The 21,303-nt window shown below is 53.4% G+C and overlaps 1 protein-coding gene across 2 annotated transcripts in view; it reads left to right on the top strand.

The window, feature by feature from the left end:
• Positions 1-19,130, top strand: part of FA2H (fatty acid 2-hydroxylase) — a 49,676-nt gene extending 30,546 nt beyond the window's left edge. Inside the window, exons 3-7 of one of the 2 annotated variants that reach the window (XM_012772483.3) lie at positions 8,105-8,247; positions 8,822-8,928; positions 12,906-13,078; positions 15,748-16,000; positions 17,698-19,130. In XM_012772483.3, coding sequence (XP_012627937.2) covers positions 8,105-8,247; positions 8,822-8,928; positions 12,906-13,078; positions 15,748-16,000; positions 17,698-17,777 — 756 coding nt within the window. In that variant the 3' untranslated portion in view covers positions 17,778-19,130. Of the gene's footprint in view, positions 1-8,104; positions 8,248-8,821; positions 8,929-12,905; positions 13,079-15,747; positions 16,356-17,697 lie in introns of those variants that run through there. The other variant, XM_075995796.1, reaches the window with a different exon arrangement.
• The last annotated feature ends 2,173 nt before the right edge of the window (positions 19,131-21,303 follow it).

Below are 21,303 nucleotides of genomic sequence, written 5' to 3'. Positions count from 1 at the left end.
GGTCCAGCCCTTGAGGAGCCGTGGGGAGAGGCTGAGAAGGCAGCAGCCCTGTCGTAGCTAAGGGTCCCCAGGCCTGGGGTGGATTTGCACCCTGCTCCTGGGGCAGAGGGACTTGCCAAAGTTAACCCTTTGTGCTTGGCGTTCAAGGTGAGTCCTCTGGGTGCTGCCGAGGAAGGGAGTCTTGTCTCGCCAGCCCTGGAAGTTGGGGACACAGTGGGCCACACTGGAAAGGCTGGAGGGAACTGGGCTGGGGGAGGGGGCAGGAGCCGGAAGGGTCTGTAAAGACAGCAGGGCGGCCCAGGATGCAGACCCTGCCACCCTGCCCTGCTCAGAGGTGAGGCGTGGTCTGGCTTTTCTGCATGGAATTTCCCAGAACAATTCCTAAATCATCCCTTCCAGCACCCAGCCAGGCAGGACCCAGGCTTCCTTGTGGGGCAAGAAACCAGGTTGTAGCTCCTCAAGCTACACGTGTCTCCCTATTTTCTGGAACCCAGCTGGCCCGGTTAGGTGGCCAGAGCTGCTGACTGCTCTTGGCTTCTGGGCATAGCTGTCCCTTTTGTCCAATGGCCTCTTTTTGCCACTTTGCTGTGTCCTTTTCAGAGCCCTCTCCATACTTCCTGCTGTGGGAACAGCCTCTGTTTGGGGAACCAGAGGGAACAGGTGTGATTTTCGGGGTTGGCAGAAGCTCCTCCCCACAGCCCTGCCCCAGGGTATAGTACTCACCAAATTAATGCCTCTTTCATTGAGTCCTTACTATGCATGCCCAGCTCTTTGGAGATATTATCTACTCTCTGAATTCATCCTGTTGAAAACACAACTAATTATCCTGATTTTTTTCTTTTTTTCTTTTTTTGAGACAGAGTCTCCCTCTGTTGCCAGGGCTAGAGGGCTAGAGTGCTGTGGCATCAGCCTAGGTCACAGTAACCTCAAACTCCTGGCCTCAAGCGATCTTCCTACCTCAGCCTCCCGAGTAGCTAGAACTACAGGCATGTGCCACCGTGCCCAGCTAATTTTTTCTATATATTTTTAGTTGGCCAATTAATTTCTTTGTATTTTTAGTAGAGACAGGGTCTCACTCTTGCTCAGGCTGGTCTCGAACTCCTGACCTCAGGCGATCCTCCCACCTCGGCCTCTCAGAGTGCTAGGATTACAGGCGTGAGCCACCACGCCCGGCCAATTATCCTGAGTTAACTGATGAGGAAGAGCTTAAATTGCTTTCCAAAGTCACTTCTGGGCAGGTTAGTGGCCCTCTGGTGCTCCCTACCACATGTCCTGGGACCCTGCCACATTGACAGCTGACCAGAAATAAGACCCTGATGCCCATGACTGGGAGATGGGGTGGCAGACGTCTCCAAAGCTGGCCACATCCTCTTCCCCAGCCTTCCTTGGCCGAGCCAGGCTGCAGCCCCGCTGATTCCTTCCAGCTCCACGAGGCCGTCAGTGGGTGTGGCCACCTTCTGCCCCCAAGAGACAGGTGGAATCACCTGGTCAGGTGTGTCACAGAACAAATGCAGAAGTCGGCTCCCCAGAGTTCCTGTCCCCTGCCTGACACATACCTCTGACATCAAGGGCTGCTCCAAGGTCCCCTGGGCCTGGCAGAGGTATTGTGATGGCCACAGGGTTTTACCCTTCGAGCCTAGATGAGTTGCTGGCCAAGGGGGCTGGCCAGCATTCTGCCTCCCCAGCGATCTCGAACCCCCTTGCACCTCCTTTCTCCCCGCAACCCCTCCCCCTGAGTCCAGCACCCACAGGGCCTCCCCAAGACTGTCCTCTCTGGGTGTAGGGTCCCCAAGTCTCCTCTCTACTTGCCTCCTTGCCCGGAGCTTGGCAGTGCTCAATAAACACCCCAGGGCAGAAACCAGGCGGCAGGCAGGTGGCCGGGCACTGCCCTCTGCATCCAGGACGCTCTGGGAGGGCAGCGGACAGGCCAGGCTGCGAGGCAAGAGATGCCACGGGGTGCCCATCGCCAGTGCCAGTGAGATGGAGACCATCGTTCCCTCCATCTTCCTATTGTGTGGGTGGGCAGGAGGGCTGGGGGTGCGCACAGAGGTCACCAGAAAGTGTGCTGCAAGGGAGTGACAGCCCAACCTGGTTGTAGGATGGGGCCAGGTTGGGCACCCATGCTGGTCTTCAGCCCCAAAGCCAAGGTCATGCTGTGATTCTGCACAGCACTCGGCTGTCTTTTTGCACTCGCCGCTCTCTGTCACTGTCTTTGGCCTGAGTCCCCACGGGGTGAGCTAAGGCCATCCCCCAGCCTCACGTGCCCTGCTAAGGGGTGGGTTGTGGGGTGGCAGCGGGGACAGGTGGTGCAGAACCACCTCTGTGAGCTTGGCCTTGTCCCAGGCAGACTGCGCAGGCCAGGCCTGCAGCTGCCCCTGCAAGGCCACCCAGGGCCCCGTCCCCACCCCACTGACCGAGCACTGGGGTGCAGCAAAGCCTCTGTGCTATGAAAGTCACAGGCATGGGGGTCCTGATTTGGCTGGTGGGAATCCTGGCCGGGCGTAAGGGCCTGGGCTCTGAGCTGGATGCTCGGGTCGAGGCCCTGCCGCAGCCTCCACGGCTGAGCATCCGACCCTCCTCCTTGTCTCAGAAATGATGTCCACTCAGGCCCCATCTCTCAAAGTTATGGGTTACGAAGGTTCATGGACACGAGGCCTGAGCCTAGGCTGACAAGCAACAGGGCACAGAAAATCGTCACCAGGATTCTTATCGAGCTTCTTGTCCTTACTCCCCTCCCTGTCAGCCCCGCTGCTTGGAAGCACATCCTCCTCCTCTCTGGCTCGGAAAGCTGCCCTGGAGCTCCGGGCTTTGGGTGGACATTTCTTTGAACAATTGCTGTTGCTCGTGGCCATGGTGTGGGAGGAGCCGCAGGCACCGAGCAGCTGTCCCCTCTGCCCACATTTGCCACACTGGGGAGAAGCAGGTTCTGAGCACGCTGTTCCCGGGCTGGGCTGCCCCAGGAAGGTGTCCTATGCCACCTGGGGCCTTGTGCTGCCCAGAGGGAGGGGAACCTGGGAGGAGGAAGGGAGGAGAGGTGCCCCCTCCCCACCCTGGCAGCTGCCCATCCGCCCACCCTCTGGGCAGCAGGCTGCCCTTTCCCCCGGGGAGCTGCTGCACACTGCATTCCTGGCATAGCCCTGGCATAGCCCTGGCATAGCCCGGGAGAGGCCCTCCCCGCTCCCTGTGGGGCAGGGGCAGAGCTGGGGGGGGGAGGGGCACAAGGTGCTTGGGCCAAATTCACCCCAACTTGCATCTGTTTCTGGGGCCCAGCCTGTTGCTCAGGTCTTTGAATCTCCAAAGGACCCCCTCCACCCCCAACACGCTGCTCATTCCAGAGCTGGGCAATCCTGAGCGCTGGGCTTGCCCTCTCTGAGCGTTAGCTTCCACGCCTGTAAAAGGAGAATTTGCTATTGTGGCGGTGGCCGTGGGAGCCCTAGAAGCCTGGGAACTGGGGGTGTGATCAGTAGCCTGCCTGTTCTCCCCTTCTCCCCACCCGCCCCCCAGCCTCCTACAGAGGCCACAGACCTTTGCCCAAGCCTTCCCTGTGTCCCCCAAGCCTTAGGAAGTAAGGGTGGGTGGGGCCGGGGCCAGGCGCCAGCTGGGAAGAAGAGAGCCGTGTGAGAGGGAGGGCTAAAGGGCCCAAGGGTCTTTAGCCAGGGAGAGTAGGAAGTGAGATCCCACCTGGTTGTGTCCTGAGCAGTCATCTGCCGTCCACCCTTCTCAAAACCAGCTCCCAGCCAGCTGCCATGTTGGAAACGACCAGCAAGTGAGAGGCCTTGAACCCGTTAGCACCCAGCTGAGACTTCCTCTTTCAGTGATCAGGACTGGAAGGGAATTGGGAAGGGACACCCTATCAGCTCACGTGCCACCCAAAACCAAGGCCCAGCACACAGGGTGAATGTCCCAGCGCTTGGGAAACTGTGTGGAGGGCGCTATAAGCTGCAGGAAGGGGGAAGGGAGGTTCCCATTCCAGGACCAACCAACCCTTATTAGTCACTTGACCTCTTGGGCCTCAGTATTCTCATCCATAAAATGGGGAGAAGGTCACAGGCCTGGATTTCTGCACTTACGTGGGAGGCTCACTTAACTTCCCCTGGAACAACAGGACAAGACCCCAATGGTAGAATTACGAGTGTTGGCCTTTGAGGACAGAGGGTGGCATTTGACGGGGAGAGCAAGGGCTTCCTTGGATTTCTCTAGGTTGACCTTCCATGGGTGCCACAGAGGGCTGCCTCATGGAGATGCAATGTGGGCTGGATATGGACTTGGGTTTAAGACCCTCCAAGGCCACAGGTGGACCGGAGGCAGCCTTGGGCCTGACTCTAGACAGCAAGCCCACCCTTTGTACAGGTGGCCGGTGCCTGCTGGTCTTCCCAGGGAGTAACTGAATCGTGTCCAAAGGCCATATTGGCAACAGGACATCAAATAGCAGACCCCTGTGTTGGGGGGGGTCTGTTTCTGCCATACCAGTGAACACCCCGTCTGCAGTCTAGCTCCAGTTTCTCATACCTCTCCCTCCTTTTGTTCTGTTGCCTTCACAACAGGGTGTGAGATTAAGGCTGGAGTCCCTGCTTGTTGCCTACCTAGACACTGCTTGTGTCTCAACTGAATTAAACTTATGAATCACAGGCTGTTTTCTACTTGCTTTACAAAATAAGGGCAAAATGGATCAATAGATAAAAATTTGCACAAACCACCACTAGGCTGAGAGAGAGGCTCGTCCCTGTGCTATAGCTGGAAACATTCATCATCGAAGTGAGCTAAGTCTGAATTAAGTATACAAATGAAACACAGTTAGAGGGGTGTTGTATGTAGCATGCAAAAATGGGATGTGTAAAAACCAGGGATTTCATTCAAGATAGATGGTGATAAGGATGCATGTTATCATTCTTAGAGCAACAACTGGGGATAAACTACACAAAGGCATAGCTAAAAAGCCAATCGAGGAGACAATATAGAGGACTGTAAAATAGTTAATGCAAACAAGACAAAAGAAGAACAGAGTAGACAAATGGAAACTAGCACAAGGGTAGACCTATGCCAACAATAAGTATAAATAGGCTAAATGTGACAATTAAAAGGCAAAGATTGTCTGGGTAGATTTTTTTTTTTTAAAGGAAGACCCAAATATATGCTACCTGTAATAGATGCGCTTTGAATGTAAAGACAGAGGTTGAAAGTCGAAGAGTGGAAAAGACCAGGCACATGCCAAGCTTCAGAAAGCTGATTGGTTCTATTACTATCAAAGTGGACTTCAGAACAAGGAATATTACGAGGGACCACGATGGCTGTTTCCCAATGGTGAAGGGGCCAACTCATCAGGGAGACATAACTGGGCAACCTCAGGCAGGTTACTCAGCCTCAGTTTCCCCATCTACAAAATGACCATTATTGGAGTGCCTGCCTAGCCGGGGGTACGGTGAGGATCAAATGATTGAATGCATGTCAGGTGTTTAGAATCATGCTTGGCCCATGACCTGTGCTCCGTGATTGTCAGCTGTCAGTGTTACTGCAGCTGGGACAAAGCCCCAAGTGCTCACTGTGTCCCTGGCCCAGCTTCTAAGGTGGGGCTCTGCAGGCTGTTGCGAGATAGGTGTAAACACAGGCTGAGAGCTAGTTCCTCTAGTTCTTCTTCCTGGTAGTGCTGGTGTGTGTGTGTGCGTGCGTGTGTATGTGTGTGTGTGTGCGTGTTTGGAGACCTGGGGTGGAGGAATGGAAGGAATGAGACCGCACACATCCAGTGAACCCGTTTGCTGCTAGACGCAGGGCTGAGGTCAAGGAGGCTGGGTCAGGAAGGGAGCAAGTGACTGGGTGGGGTTTGGGCGGTCGCCTGACTTGGTGCTGGGGCAGGATGGCTCCGGCCTGACTTGGAGAAGCAGGAAGTGACCTTCGCCGCCCTCCCCGCCCCACACGCCACTAGAAAGCAGCCAGCACCTGGAACCTGCCAAGTTTACATGACGAGAGCCACAAGCTTCTTAGGCCTTTCACTCTGGGCACAGGCACAAGGAGAGTGCCTGGTGGCCTTGCCTGCTTGCTCCAGGACCCCCATGCCCTGCCCCAAGGCTGTGGTGGAGACTAGCTTCATGTCCAGAGGAGCTGGGAGCTCATGACGGTTGGTTTCTAGAAGAACCGCTGGGGCTGAGCCAGCTCTGGGCAGGGAGGCCTGTGTGAGGACAAGACTCCAGCCAGGGCCAGGGAGGGCAGGTTTCCAGAATCGGCACTGGCTCTTTGTCCCAGCAGGCTTGCATGCTCTTCCGCCACTTACAGCCCTTCACCCTCCCTCCTTGCTGCCACTCCCACCCCTTTTCCCCGAAGTGGGAGCTCCCTTGTGCTGGAGGTGAAGCACCCACCATGCGACAACCCTCATCCTCACTCCATTGTGGGTGGTGGGTGGCTTCACAGATGAGAGAGCTGAGAGGCTCTGAGAGGTACAGACACCTGCCCAGGGTCCCACAGCCGATAAATGGCAGAGCCAGGCTTTGAAGGTGGTCCCCATACTGCAAGTTGACTGTTCTTCACTGATTTTGGTCCAGATTAATCTTCAGTACACTGATCCATCAGAAATCTTCAAGGGCTTCCCATTGCCTACAGCTGCGGCCTCCAAAGTTTTCTAATCTTACATCCCTATCAGTAAAACTTTTTGAGCACAGTCACCATTATATGTGCTTTGTTTTTTGAGACAAGGTCTCACTCTGTTGCCCGGGTTAGTATGCAGTGGTGTTATCATAGCTCACTACAACCTCAAACTCCTTGGCTCAAGCAATCGTCTTGCCTCAGCCTCCCTAGTAGCTGGGACTACAGGTATGCACCACCATGCCCGGCTAATTTTTCTATATTTTGTGGAGATGGGGTCTCACTATGTTGCTCAGGCTAGTCTCAAACCCCTAGCCTCAAGCAATCCTCCTGACTCAGCCTTCCAAAGTGCTAGTATTACAGGTGTGAGCCACTACACCTGGAGTGGCTCCATTTTAATTATCTAGAAAGTATTTGTATGTGCTAATGTACACTTGTATTCTGTGCATTAGAGCATGTTCAACTGTAATTTAAAGGTGAGGTAAAACCAGGTGCCCATGCATCTTAGTCTCAGCTACTTGGGAGGCTAAAGCAGGAGGATCACTTGAGCCCAGGAGTTTGAGTCCAGACTAAGCAACATAGTGAGACCCTGAATCTGGAAAAACAAAAATGAGATGAATATATCACAAACATAAATAGAAAAATAGAAATAGGATCTCCAATATTTTGTCCCTGCCTCCAGGGTCAGCCTGTTAATACCGCTGGGGTACATACACATCACTGCCTTCCACACAGCTGGCCTCGAGAATGAAGCACCAACTCCTCGGCCTGGTTCAGGGTGTTCTGTTATCAAAGCTCTCAGCAGATTTCCTCCTGCTATCTGCAGAGCAGTGTCAAGGTGCCAAATGGGCCACCCTTGTTCTCACCTTTATGTCTGTGCCCACACTTCCTTCTGTCCCTTCCTCTCTCCCCTTGCCAAGTCCTCCATGTTGTATGAGCTCCACCCTAAACCCTAGGTCCTCCAAAAAGCTCTTGCCTATCTTGGACCTGGGGATCTGTACCAATTATTCTTTCTCTGGATCTCAGCCTGCCTTGAATCGCCACTAAACTATCTTATTAGCATGCCACATCTTGCTGAGCACTTGGTGTAGGTACTGCTATTATTACTTCCACTTGATAGCTAGGGAAACTGGTGCTGAATCTAGGTGCTCAGGTATCATCGCCAGGATTCTGGCTCTCTGGATCTTGGCTTGGCCATCCTCTGTGCTGGCTGAGACCTTGGGCACACCCCACTAACAACTCCAGGCTCACACCTGCCAACTTAGCAACTCCGGCAGGAAGAGAGTGTGTCTGATGGCTCATTGCACCAGCTTAGGTCATGAGCCTGCACTGGATCCCACAGCTGTGGCCAGGGGCCCTGGGGTGAGCAGCTTGGTCAGTTCTTCATCCCTGAAGCAAGAGGGTGGGTGTCCTATACAGACCACATGAGCTGAGATGGGGGCTGGGGATTGGGATACTATAACCAGGAGATGGGAAAATGAATGTGGGAAGATGTGGATATCAAGCGTCCACTTGACTTTGTCTCTTGCAGGACCTGGTAGACTGGCGAAAACCTCTCCTATGGCAGGTGGGCCACTTGGGAGAGAAGTATGACGAGTGGGTCCACCAGCCGGTGACCAGACCCATCCGCCTCTTCCACTCAGACTTCATTGAGTACCTCTCCAAGACTGTCTGGTGAGCTCCTCCCTGAGCCTGTGGCAGGCTGTCCCTCTCCTGATGGTGCTAATCAGATATGGAAGGGGAAGGGGCAACTGGGTCTCTCCCCAGAGCCCAGGGCTGTGCTGTAAGTTCTTGGGGAGGGTGAAACACCCCATAAGCATAATTCATTCCTATGCAAAGTTTTATCTACTGAGTAGGTGACAGCCCAACGTGTAGCCAGAGACCTCTTTGGATGCCACCCCTGGTTTATTCCCTGCTTCCATGATGGGTTTCTAACTTCTAATGCCCATGGGAACAATTTTGCCTGCAATTCCACTCCTCTACCACAAGTGGTCAGCATTCTTCTATCCAGTTGCATGGTGTCAGTAGCCACAGGGACACAGTTCTTTTCTGCCAGTAACTCATGTCAGAGGCAGGAGATGGATGGACTGTCTTCCCCATCCCCTACACCTATGTCCCTTTACCCCGGGTCTCCATATGCTTTCTGCATGTGGTTTGGTGTCATCTTGTCCCCCTTCCAGTTGAGGAAAGCTGGACCCTGTCAAGCCCCTGTGCATGTGTCCCTCTCACCCTGACGGCCCTCCTGCAGGTACATTGTCCCCATCATCTGGGTACCCCTGGTGCTGTACCTCAGCTGGTCCTACTACCACACCCTGGCCCAGGGCAACGTCCGACTCTTCTCGACCTTCACAACAGGTAATGCCAGGTTCCCTCCTGACTTGCTTTGATGGGTCCTGGAGGCAGGAGACCTCAGTGTCCCTCCCACTGCTGCGTTTCTGAGAGCACAGAACCCCCAAACCACACCACAGACATCTCTAAGTGAGGCCTCTGTGTAGAAAAGAAACATTTTGTCAGACTCCCACCCACCCCCCCAGATGGATACAAAACCCAACAACACATCAGCAGAAACTAAATGAAATCGTTTTGTCAGCTGACGTAGCAATAAAAAAACAAAAAGAGGGCTTTTCGCTGAGTTGAACACCAGAAAACGTACAACCTGGGATTCTTTGGCAAGAAACTAAATGAAAATGAAGTCACTTCGCCAGGTGGCACAGCTGGGAGCTGGACTCAGACTGGTCCATTAATATGGCGGCACAGATGAGCAGAGTGTCCGGGAGAGAGACCTGGGGGTGTCCTAGCGGGTCTCCGAGGTGCAGGGCCATACAGCCGACCCCCAGACTGGGAGTAACAACCCACTGACCTCTGTGAGGCACGTGCCATGTGCCAGGCCACGTGCTTTCCAGGGACCAACTCACATGTCCCTGCCACCAGCCCATGTGAAGGATCCTATCATTGTCCCCTTTTGGAGTTGAGGAAATGGGGCCTCAGAGATATCAAGAGAGTGTTTCAGGGTCATGTGGCCAGGATGAGGATACCAGGTGCTCCCAGCTTCTAGCTGGGGGGCAGGGGACAGAGAGAGGGGCTGATAGGAGATAATGTCCAAAGAGCCTATGGGACTGAGTCAGGGCAGCCATTGGCTTAGGTGTGGCTACCTGCAAGCTGGCCCCACAAGCCTACTGCTTACCTGGGGCTCCAGGTGCAGCCGTCTGCCCCGGTGTTCTGTCCGTCTGTCTGGGCACAGCCTGCCCCAGGGAGCTAGGGAGGTGCTGGGAGTGCCATGCCTGTCAGGCGCGCATCCCTCCCTGCTCAGTCCCCATACCCGGGCATCTCTCCTGGCCACATCTCTGGGAGGGCATGTCAAGGGCCTGAATGGATGTGGGGGCTGGGAGCTAGGGTCACAGTGTCAGGAGCTTCAGTTTATCCGCCTGACCCGAGACAAGTGGGGAGTGGCAAGCTGTGGGAAGCACCCCCATCCCAGCCCAGAGCTGCTCCTGGTCACCAAGGGTTACTGCAGTTGCCCCACTGCAAGCCAGGGTTACCCTTTTCTGCCCACGCTGAATAGCTCAGGCACAGCACAGGGCTTGTTGCTCAGAGCCCCGCTCCCTGAATCGCCCACTGTCCGCCGGCACTCCCCTAACAATCACAAACAGTGGCAGGGCCTCCAGGGCTGGCGGCCGGAGGGGGAAGGGGACACTGAAGCTTTGGCCCAGGTCCCTCTGCCGGATTCCTCCCGAGATGCCACTCAGTACCAGCTCCAGCCGGATGGGCAGACAGGGGTGATGCTGGGGTGAGGGGGCGGGCGGAGGCCTGACCTATAGGAGGGGACTTTCTGCATGGTGGGGAGGGTGGTTTGAGGGCCCTGTCTGCTTGGCAGGCCCCTGCAGAGAGCTCAAATGTGCCTGTCATATAAAGGTCCAGTGTGGGAGGTTAGTAAGCCTGTAACCACGATGCCAGCAGTGGAGGGACAAGAGCCACGTCTCCACGTGCCTCCTTCATCCCCCAGCTTGTCATGCAAGGCACAAGCCGCAGGCAAAGAAAATAAGAGTCCACAAAGCCAGGCGAGGGGAGACTCGGCGGGGTCCCAGTGCAGCTGCTAAACAAAGACACGCTGGAATAAATGCCGAAGAGTCAGGGTGCCAAGTGGCAGTAGCACTGCTGAACGGAGACAGCAGTTTGAGGCTGAAATTCCTAGATGCGTGCATGATAATGCTTTGAAACGCTAGAGGGGTTCTGCAAAGTCAGGGTGGTCTGAGAGCAGTTCCTGAAGGCTTGGTAGGGGGGTGTGAGCATTGCTGTGCATCATCCTAGATAAGGACATGGGTCCCAAGTGGCATGGCGTTAGGGGCGCCCCGGCAAAGTCAAGACCAAAGTCTGCGGCCAGAGGAGGCTCCTGCGTGTCCTGTCCTTTCCCTGCAGACAAGAGAGCTGGGTGGCAAGGGAGGCACCTCGGCTTTGGGCAGGGGACAGCCAGGGAGCTGGGAACTCCTCCTCCCTTACCCGGACCCTCTGGAGCTCAGCAAGGAGAATCCAGAGGTGGACAGGAGCAGGGACTGCTGGTTGGACCTGAGACAGATGGATTTGGACTTATGTTTAGAAGTTATAGTAGCTACTTGTTAAATACCAGGAGTATTATATTATTATAATGAGTATTATTATTTTTATTATATAATATATACTCATCATATAATCAGATAGTGTATTACCTCTATCCTAACAAGAGCTTGACAAGATGGGTAGAATATTTTACTGCTGAGAAAATTACTGTAGGTGGTGCAGAGCCGGGATTTGAACCCAAGTCTGCAAATCCAAAGCCTCGGCATTTTACCAGAGTGTCTTGAAGGACCCCAGGGGTATCAGGGCTTCCCTGGAAGCAGGGTCTCTTGACAACCAGAGCAGCCCAGCCAAGGCCAAATGGCCACTTGCAGTCAAAACCAGCCCAGCTGTTAGGCAAGCATCTTGTACCAAATGGGGATATGGCAGGCCCCACGGATGAGAGATGTCAGACCAGCTTGAAACCTGATTTGACAGAGGTGGATCCTTTGGGATTGAATCTCAGCACCATCACATGTTAGTTCCCAGGTGAGGTGTGAAATATCTTTTCATTGCATGGAGATTCATTTGGAATCAGGATGGGGGTTGGCCTAGAACCTGGTTGGGATTAGAACCTGGTCCCATGAGCCTGGAAGGTCACTTCTCCCTCTCTGCCTTCCTGGACTTCCTTCTTTCCTCGGCAGCCACCTGTGGTCATCCGTCCACAGGGATGACCTGGGATGGCTGCAGCCGGTGAGAAGCACTCCCTTAACTGAACCCGAAGCTGCCTGTCTCTGGGCCTGGTTCTGCGGTTAACCATTTAACCATGGTTAACCATTTAAAGTGAACAATTCAGTGGCATGTAGTACATCCACAATCCTGTGTGACCTCTGTCTAGTTCCAAAACATTTCATTCCCTAGGAAGGAAACCCTGTGCCCTTGAGCAGTCAGTCCCCAACTCCCCCTGGCAACTGCCAGTCTGCTCTGTCTCTGTGATTCACCTATTCTGGACGTTTCACATAAATGGAATCACACACTCTCAGGCTTCAGCTCTGATTTTCTGCTTTGCCGAGAGATCTCAAGGCACTGGAGCCAGCAGGGCTTGGGACCGGTTGAATGTGCGGGGCTGGGTAACTGAAGCCCGACTCCTTGCATAATACAAAGGACCCCAAGAGGAACAGCCGCAGTGATGGGGGTGGGCAGGGAGGAAGAGGAAGATGACTGGCCTCATTTGGGAGATGTGAAGCTTGGGGGACTATGGACACAGTGTGGTGACGCTTGGTAGCAAGGGGCTGTCCAGAGTGAGGGGAGGTGCAGATCGTGGTGTGGTCGGAGTCAGGGAGTGAGCAGAGAGGCTGGACGGTCCAGGCTCCGGCCCCGGGGACAGGGGCAGTTTCCAAGATGCCACAGATGCGTAACAACGTAAATAATTCCATCAGTAACCCCCTCGGCTCAGAACTGTCCCCTTCTCCTCCCCCGCACCCCTGAGGCAAAGTCACCCTCCCAGGCAAAGGTCTAGCACGGCTGCAGCGGCGTCTCCCACCGTTGCCCTAAGGAAGACATCAGATCCCTGGCCAGCAGCCCACCCTCCTGTAAAAGACCCCCAGACCCAGTCCGGGGCCTCGCAGCCTCCTTCCCACTTGCGCCCAAGGGCCCCAGCAGTGTGGCCTGGCCTGGTAGCTGCACGCCAGAGGGCAGCAGCTCCCCACTGACTGGGGCTGCCAGGCAGGACATCTGGAGCCACCAGGCATTGCCGCACCCGGGCTGTCACCATGACCTCGCCTCTCTCTGCCGCCCTGCAGAGTACTCGGTGCAGGTGCCGGGGTCCGTGTTCCCTGGCCTCTTCGTGCTGGGCGTGTTCATGTGGAGCCTCCTCGAGTACGTCATCCACCGTTTCCTATTCCACATGAAGCCCCCCAGCGACAGCTATTACCTCATCATGCTGCACTTCCTCATGCACGGCCAGCACCACAAGGTGAGCGGGGCGGGGGCCCGGCACGTGCCACCCCCCGACAGGCGATGTAGCTGTGAGTGGCTCCCGGCAGCTGCGGATCTTCCCGGGAACCCGGTTGTGGGAGCAATAGGAAACCAGGGGCGTTTGACACTGCTCAGAGAGGTGACAGGGTCGGGCATCGTAATCTGAGCCAGGTAGAGGCAGGGTGAGCAGGCGCCAGCGTTGCAAATAGCAGGCACTCCACACCCCTCGTGCATCTTCTTTAACCTCATGGCCGCTCGTTCGTCCAGCGAGTGTTCAGTGCCAGGCGCTGTTCTGGACATCATTGAATAGAACAATAGAAATCCTTGTCCTGGTGGAGCTTCCTTCTGGAGGTGGTGCTATGGTTCTCCCCATTCCACAGAACAGGAAACTGAGGACATTAAGGAACAAAGGAATTTGCCCCAGGTCACACCTGGCACCGCCAGGTTGTCAACTCAGTTCTGTGGACTCCAGAGTGCAACCACCCACTGCCCTGGGGCTCTTCAAGGACAGTCCCAAAAGCTGTGCCTAGAAGACAGGTCTGTCCCATGTCCCTCTCGGAGGCTTCTCTGTCCCTGCACTGTGCTGCCCTTGTCCTGCCCACAGTCCCCCACTGTGCTGTCCCAGGGGTGTCCCCAGCAGGCCCCACGCTCTGGACTTCCTGTTACCTTTTCATCTCCTCAAAAGTGAGTCCCTTCCTCCACATTCTGTTCTCTCCTGTGTGTCAATCAGAGAAAATGTGGCAGATGTGACAATTTCAGGACAAGAGTTCAGATGTGGAAAACAAACAAAGACCCTTTTGTTGCTGATATTGAACTTAGGTCTCACCTTTTCAGGTTTTATCAGCCCCTGGGGGTGCGGGGGAAGCTCTCAGACTGGTCAGGCATGTCACCTTCCTAGCTCTCCCCAGAGCTGATCTGCATCCTAGGGGACTTTTGTGGCAGCCACTATTGGGTGGTGTCCAGTCCTGGGACAGCCTGTCACACAGGCATGCTCTAAGAGGGACCACGGCCCAGGTCAACGTCCAGCCCTATCTGGCCTCTGACCTCCTGGGCTCGCTGCACCCACTGCCATGTTCTTTGCTCCACTCGAGATACCTTTTCAGATCTGCTGTGCCCTGTTAGCTAACTTTCCCAGCCTCATTGGACAAAAGAACCTTCTGGAGGGCTGCTTAGGCTACTCCAGGGCCCCACAGGCTGTCTCAGGCTCCCTCTTCTGAGACAGTCCAGTCTCAATATGTCCATCTCCTGCTGCCACACCGTGAGGACGAGGGGAGCTTGTGTGGCTCTTAGCCACCTGGGCTCCAGTCAAGAACGTCTTCTCAGATCTCCAAAACCATCTGTCTGAGGGTCCTGATCCAACTGTGGCCTGGAGCTAGCCCGTACCAGCCCACGAGAGCCATCGTGCACTTCCCAGCTCCACCTTAAGTGATGTCACATCCGTAGCTTGATGTTGGCCATAGTGGGGAATATTTACACCACGGGAGTTAGTAAACACTGCACATCAGCACTCCCCCTCCATCCCTTCCTCCCTCTCACCTTCCTACCTTCCCTTCCTTTTTCTTTCTTTTTTTTTTTTAGACAGAGTCTCACTCTGTTGCCCAGGCTAGACTGCTGTGGCGTCAGCCTAGCTCATAGCAACCTCAAACTCCTGGGCTCAAGCAGTCCTCCTGCCTCAGCCTCCCGAGTAACTAGGACTATAGGCATGCGCCACCATGCCCAGCTAATTTTTTCTATATATTTTTAGTTGGCCAGTTAATTTCTTTGAATTTTTAGTAGAGGCTGGGTCTCGCTCTTGCTCAGGCTGGTTTTGAACTCCTGACCTTGAGCGATCCTCCCACCTCGGCCTCCCAGAGTGCTAGGATTACAGGCGTGAGCCACAGCACATGGCCTCCCTTCCTTTTTCTGAGAGAGTGTTTCCAGTGCCTGACTTGTCCTGCTGCTCCTGGTCTGGGGGGGGCAGAGGCCCACCCCGGCGTGTGGCTGTATCGCTACTGCCTGCGTTCTCTCTCTCTTCTCTTCCAGCCCAGAGAGGGTCTCTCTCTTCTCAGAATACTCGCCAAGCAGTATCTAACATCTTACCTCCAGAGCCAAAGGCTTGGCTCTTTTGTTCTCTGGTTCACTGTAACAACACCCCTTGTACCAAAAAGGCCTCCTGTTTGGATGTGGGGTGGAGAGAACGTCTCCAGGAACCCCAGCCTCTGCCGTGCTGCCCTCCCAGACAGAATCAGGCCCCAGCCGAGGCGCCCTGTCCTCTAGCCAGGGGCATGGTATTGGGGGACAGGGCTGCTGTCTAGCACCTAGCAAACGCCAACAGCCAAAGTGGCCTCTTGGGCACGAGGCAGGCTCTGAGCCATCAGCACTCCCAGGGCATCCTGCCTCGCATGGCTCCCATGCCCGTGTTCCTGGGCGGTGTGCCAGGGCCCATCCCGGCTTGTGCGTGTGGAGCAGGACAGTCTCTCCAGGTCTTGCAGGCATGGTGGCCTGCCCTCCCCAGAGCCCCCCAAGGTGGCAAGACTACCCACGACACCCGGCTGCCCCCTCACTGGGATGCCTGGACTTTTCCGCCCCATCCTCTGCACAGAGCGCCTCGGGCTGGGCGTGTTGTGACCGTAGGCAGGTCCCAGGGCCCGGGGCTGCCTTGTGACGCACGAGCCTCTCCGTCCACAGGCGCCCTTCGACGGCTCTCGCCTGGTCTTCCCCCCTGTGCCAGCTTCTCTGATGATCGCCTGCTTCTACATATTATTACGGCTCCTCCTGCCCGAGGCAGTGGCGGGCACCGTGTTTGCAGGGGGCCTCCTGGGCTACGTGCTGTATGACATGACCCATTACTACCTGCACTTCGGCTCGCCGCACAAAGGCTCTTACCTGTACAGCATGAAGACCTACCACGGCAAGCACCACTTTGCACATCAGAAATCAGGTGAGGATGCACCGTCACCTCCCAGCCTCTCTTGTTTGTCCATCGATTTATTTGACAACTGCCGTGGAGCCCACTCAGGGCCAGACACCGTACTGAGTACTGGGTATACACACAGGGCTCCCTTCGTTTCACTTGCTGGTGCAGGCGGCTGTGCAGAAACGGACAAGGAAATCCATAAATGGCAAAGGTGATTTCAGATAGTGATGAAAGTCATAAAGAAAATAAAGCAAGGTGACATCCATGGAAGCACAGAGGTGGGGATGTGGTCCCACACTGTCCTATAAGACATTGTCCAGGCCATTTGCGTGATTTTAAAGTTTCTAGTGGCCATATGAAAAAGTCTTAATAAACAGATGAAAAGAATTTTAATAATATATTAACCCAATATAGCCAAAATATTATTTCAACATGGAATCAACATTTAAAAATGGTTGATGTGGCCAGGCGCGGTGGCTCATGCCTGTAATCCTAGCACTCTGGGAGGCCGAGGCGGGAGGATGGCTCAAGGTCAAGAGTTCGAGACCAGCCTGAGCAAGATAGAGACCCAGTCTCCACTAAAAATAGAAAGAAATTAATTGGCCAACTAAAATATATATAGAAAAACTTAGCCAGGCATGGTGGCGCATGCCTATAGTCCTAGCTACTCGGGAGGCTGAGGCAGGAGGATTGCTTGAGCCCAGGAGTATGAGGTTTGCTATGAGCTAGGCTGATGCCATGGCACTCAAGCCCAGGCAACAGTGAGATTCTGTCTCAAAAAAAAAAAAAAAATTTGTTGAGGTGATATCTTACATTCTTTCTCTTATGCTAAGTCTTCAAAATCCAGGGTATATTTTGCACTTACAGCACATCTCCATTGAGATGCTAAAGTTTTGTTGCAAATACTGGATCTATATCTAGATTTTATAAAATTTGCAATCAAAAAGTAGATTCACGTACATAAGTTGCTCCAAACATGCTTAAAAATTTTCCAAGTTTTAACTGAATCAAGGATCAGTTTTTACACTGAAATTTAGATATTTTAAGACAGAATCTCTCTTTGTTGCCTGGGCTAAAGTGCAATGGTGTCATCATAGCTCACTGCAACCTCCAACTCCTGGGCTCAAGCGATCCTCTTGCCTCAGCCTCCTGAGCAGCTGAGACTATAGGTGTGCACCATGATGCCCAGCTAATTTTTCTCTTTTCAATAGAGACAGGGTCTCGCTCTTGCTCAGACTGGTCTCTAACTCTGAGCTCAAGCAATCCTCCCACCTCTGCCTCACAAAGTGCTAGGATTACAGGTGCGAGCCACCGTGCCCGGCCAGAGCTGAGACCCAAGTGAAGAGAAGCCAGCATCCGCTATCTGGAGAAAGAGCAGTCCAGGAGCAACTGGTGCAAAGCCCTGAGGCAGGAATGAACTTGGTCCCCTCAAAGAGAGGGACAATGGTGAGAGAGGGAGCAGTAGCAGGCAGGGGACAGTCATCCCAGGAACCCAGGCCAGATAAGGAAGTGGGGTTATTCCAATTACATCCTGGGGGCCACTAGGAACATAGGTGCCTGCCCTTGACTTCTACCAGGATGGCCCTGGGCACTGGGAAGGCCACCAGGGACAGATGGTGACATATTCCCTACCTGCTAGCCCTCTCCCAGCTTCCTTGCCGAGCAAGTTTGTCTCTGCTTCCACAGCACCTCAATTTCTCCCCGTTTGTCTCCCTCTCTAGGATTTGGCATCAGCTCTAAATTGTGGGATTACTTTTTCCATACCCTCATCCTAGAGGAACCTCACCTGAAGACACAGTGACAACTCCTGCCCTTCCGTCCTGTCCCCAACCTCACCCTGGACCCTACTCGGCCCCCTCCTCCCCATCCAGACCCTGCTAATAAGGTTGGCTCAGTAGACAGGATGGGCTCCCTGAGGCCTGGGGCTTGGTGGAAGGTGTGAAGGGGACCCTGGGGCAGGACCGCCCTCCCAACCCACCCCAGGAGGGGCCCATCCACCTGGTGGCCAGATAGCCCCCAGGACCAGGCCTTTCCTGGAGCATCCTTGGCTACAGCTGAGCCCACGGGACTGCTTTGGGACCTGGCCAACGGTAGCCACCCCAAGGGAAATGAAGAAAACTGACCCCTGGGGTCACACCTGTGTCCCACCTGTGCCTTAGTGCCTCGGGCTCCCTAGGAGCCTCCCCTCGAGTTCTAGCTCTGTGTTCACAGCAAGGGGTGGGTCTATGGGGCCATACCTCCTACCCTTCCTGGGGAGGGTTTGGTGGCTTTGAGGTGGAAGAAGGACTCTGACAAGGAGAGACAGCATGAAGCCTCTCACAGGCCACTCCCAAGCCCCAGGGCCGCCCCTCTGGCCACTGCCAACACAAAAGCCAGCTGTACTGCCAGCTGCCCCAGGCTGCCACGCATCGGTGCTCACACAGCCAACCCCCACCTGCCTGTGCTGTCAGACCCCGGGTGGCAGGTGGGAGCCCTGGCCCCTGTCTGCAGGAACCACCGGCTTCCCTAGCTGTCCCTTCCCAGCCTCCAGAATCACAACACTTGTCCCCAAGGGCAGCAGAAGAGGCCTATCTATTGGTGGCACCCCCACCCTGTCTGTCCCTGGCCATTCTTGGCCTCCACCTGGCACAGGTAGACCCCCAGCCCCTGCTCAGGACCCTCCCAGCAGTGCCTTATCTCCCTGGCAGAAGAGGTTCCCAGCCTTTCCTCCTTATAACCAAAACCCTCACTGCTCCGAAGAGGGTCTTATTTATAAATGATATAAATATTCTTTGGCCCCAGACCAAGTAGCCGGTCAGACGGCCCTTTCTAATCCTACATGTCGAGCTTATGTAAAAAATTGTTTCCTCCTGGTTTTTTTGTTCCTTTCTTACCCACACAGCGTTACTACTTGAAACTTTTTAAAAACTCGCTGAGTGTAAAAGCTAAAAAAGCAGCAGTTCGACCGATCTTGTGATTTGTACTGTTTACTATGGAGCTATTTAAAGATTTTGGAATAAATATACAAAACTACATTTGTGAGATAAAAATTTAAATAAATTGTATATTTTGAAAAATAAAACATTGAAAAGAAATCATCGAAGATTTGTTGCTCATTTGGACCCCGAAGGAGACTTAGAGTCCATCGCAATTGGGAAGGGGCAGTGGTGGGCAGGCAGTCCAACCAACCGGAGTATTTTGTCACTGAGCAGGATGTGAAGTGCTGGGGCACAGTGGTGACAGAAAGCTGACTGACTCTTATTCTCCTGCTCAGCTTTGTTCCTGTTTTTAAATTCTCTGCAGACAGCATCTCCCCTAATTGCCTGCACCTGGTTGGGGGGGTGTTGCTCTCACTAACCACCTTAATATGCCACTGGGGAGGGGTCTCTTCTGGAATTTATCCAACCCCAACTGAGCCTCCAGTTAACTTTCCTAAAACAAATGCGCAGGCTCTAGCAACAAATGTGCATAGTCGGAAGTGGAACATCAGGCCAACTCAGTGATATGCTTTTCTGCACCACCATTCTGGAACCACCTGGAAGGTATCAGAGTGCAGCCAGGAGGCCTCGCACTCAGAGTCTAATTCAGTAGGTCTGAGGGGGTTGGCCCTGGAGTCACCTGCCCAAGAAGCTTCTCTCTGCTCAGGCACCCACGGGGGCAGCTTTATCCCTGCAGCTCCCATCTGCACCATGCATCACTCAAGTTCCTAGAACCTGTCACCGGAACCTGCCCCATCCAAGCAGCAGAAATCACTACATCCATTTACTAGATGATGCTGAAAACCTGGCTCTAGAGCCTCACTCCTAAGGGGAAGAGAAAAACACACAAGAGGAGTAAAGGAAGAACTCGGCTAGCTGTCAACACATAAGTCCATGGAGAAAAGTCTAAGATGAACGCATTTTAGCAAACATTTTTTGAAAAAAATTTAGAGATGAGGTCTCACTCTGTCACCCAGGCTGGAGTGCAATGGTGCAATCATAGCTCACTGCAGCCTCAAATTCCTGGGCTCAGCTTCTTTAAGAAAAATGAAACAGGCTGGGTGCAGTGACTCAGACCTGGAATCCCAGCACTTTGGGAGGCCATGGCAGGAGAATCACTTGAGCCAGAAGTGCGAGACTGCAGTGGACCATGGTCATGCCACTGCACTCCAGCCTGGGTGACATAGTGAAACAAGAAGGAGGAGGAGGAGGAGGAGGAGGGCTAAAATATAAGTGAGTTTCTGTTAACCAAATAAAGCAGCGGTTTACTTCCCAACCTGATTCCGATACAGCATTAACATCACCTAAAAGATAAAAAGCTCCTATCTTAACTCAAGCATCCTAGCAGATGCCTATCATAAACTTGAAACATTCTCCTGTCTGGACCTCCCAGAGTGCTCATATCTTTATCCTAAATTAAGCATATCCTTTCTGGTCTTTTAGATAAAGCCTAACTCTCTCAGCCAGTTGCCAGCCAAAGAATCTTTAAACCCACCTATAACCTATATGCCCCCCACTTCGAGATGTCCCACCTTTTTGGGCCAAACCAATGTATGCCTTCCATGTATTGATTTATGACTTTACCTGTAACCCCTGCCTCCCTGAAATGTATTAAAACCAAACTGTAACACAGCCACAGAGAGTCCACTTGCCCAAAGCCTCTTGGCAGTGGCTCCGGGTCATGGTCCTTAAATTTGGCTCAGAATAAATCTCTTTAAAATTAAAAAAAAAAAAAATATATATATATATATATATATATATATATATATATATATGTAGAGAGAGAGAGAGAGAGAGAGAGAGAGAGAGAGAGAGTTTGTAGTGTAGTGAGAAGAATTAGGGAAAAAACTAGAAAAGTGAACTCACAAAACCAAGCCAGCCTAGTAATGAAAAGTTCCAATCAATGAACATCTGACAGATCCCCGCAGAGCTCCTAGCTGTAATGGGAGTTACAGGGGTTAGGAATGGTCACTAGCCTTGGGGAGAGAGCAAGCCCCACCTTACAGAGGGGCAATGAGAGTCTAGAGGTAATCGCCTGCATCTTCACAGAAGAGCAAAATATAGGACGGGTTACGAGGCCCCCCACCTCAAAGCATCCGGTGCTCATGGTGTGGCCGTGAGTGACATCAGGGACCACCTGGAGGGGCTAGAGAATTGTTATCAAGTGTCAGGGTCAATGGTTGGACGCAAAAGCAAGCGTGGGACATTATCGAAATGCCAACACATCTAGCATGGTGGGAAAAGCCTGGAACTTATAACATGTGATTGTGTTTATTTCTTATATTGGGAGAAGACACAAAAATTATCAAAAAAGTTTAATGTTATACTACATACTCAAATTTTTTCAATCTGAACAAAATTATAAAAATA

This window comes from Microcebus murinus, chromosome 20 (genome assembly GCF_040939455.1).
Source record: "Microcebus murinus isolate Inina chromosome 20, M.murinus_Inina_mat1.0, whole genome shotgun sequence".
NCBI classification, from domain to species: Eukaryota; Metazoa; Chordata; class Mammalia; order Primates; family Cheirogaleidae; genus Microcebus; species Microcebus murinus.
Note: the sequence above shows the minus strand (reverse complement) of the source record. Positions and strands in the feature narration are given on the sequence as shown.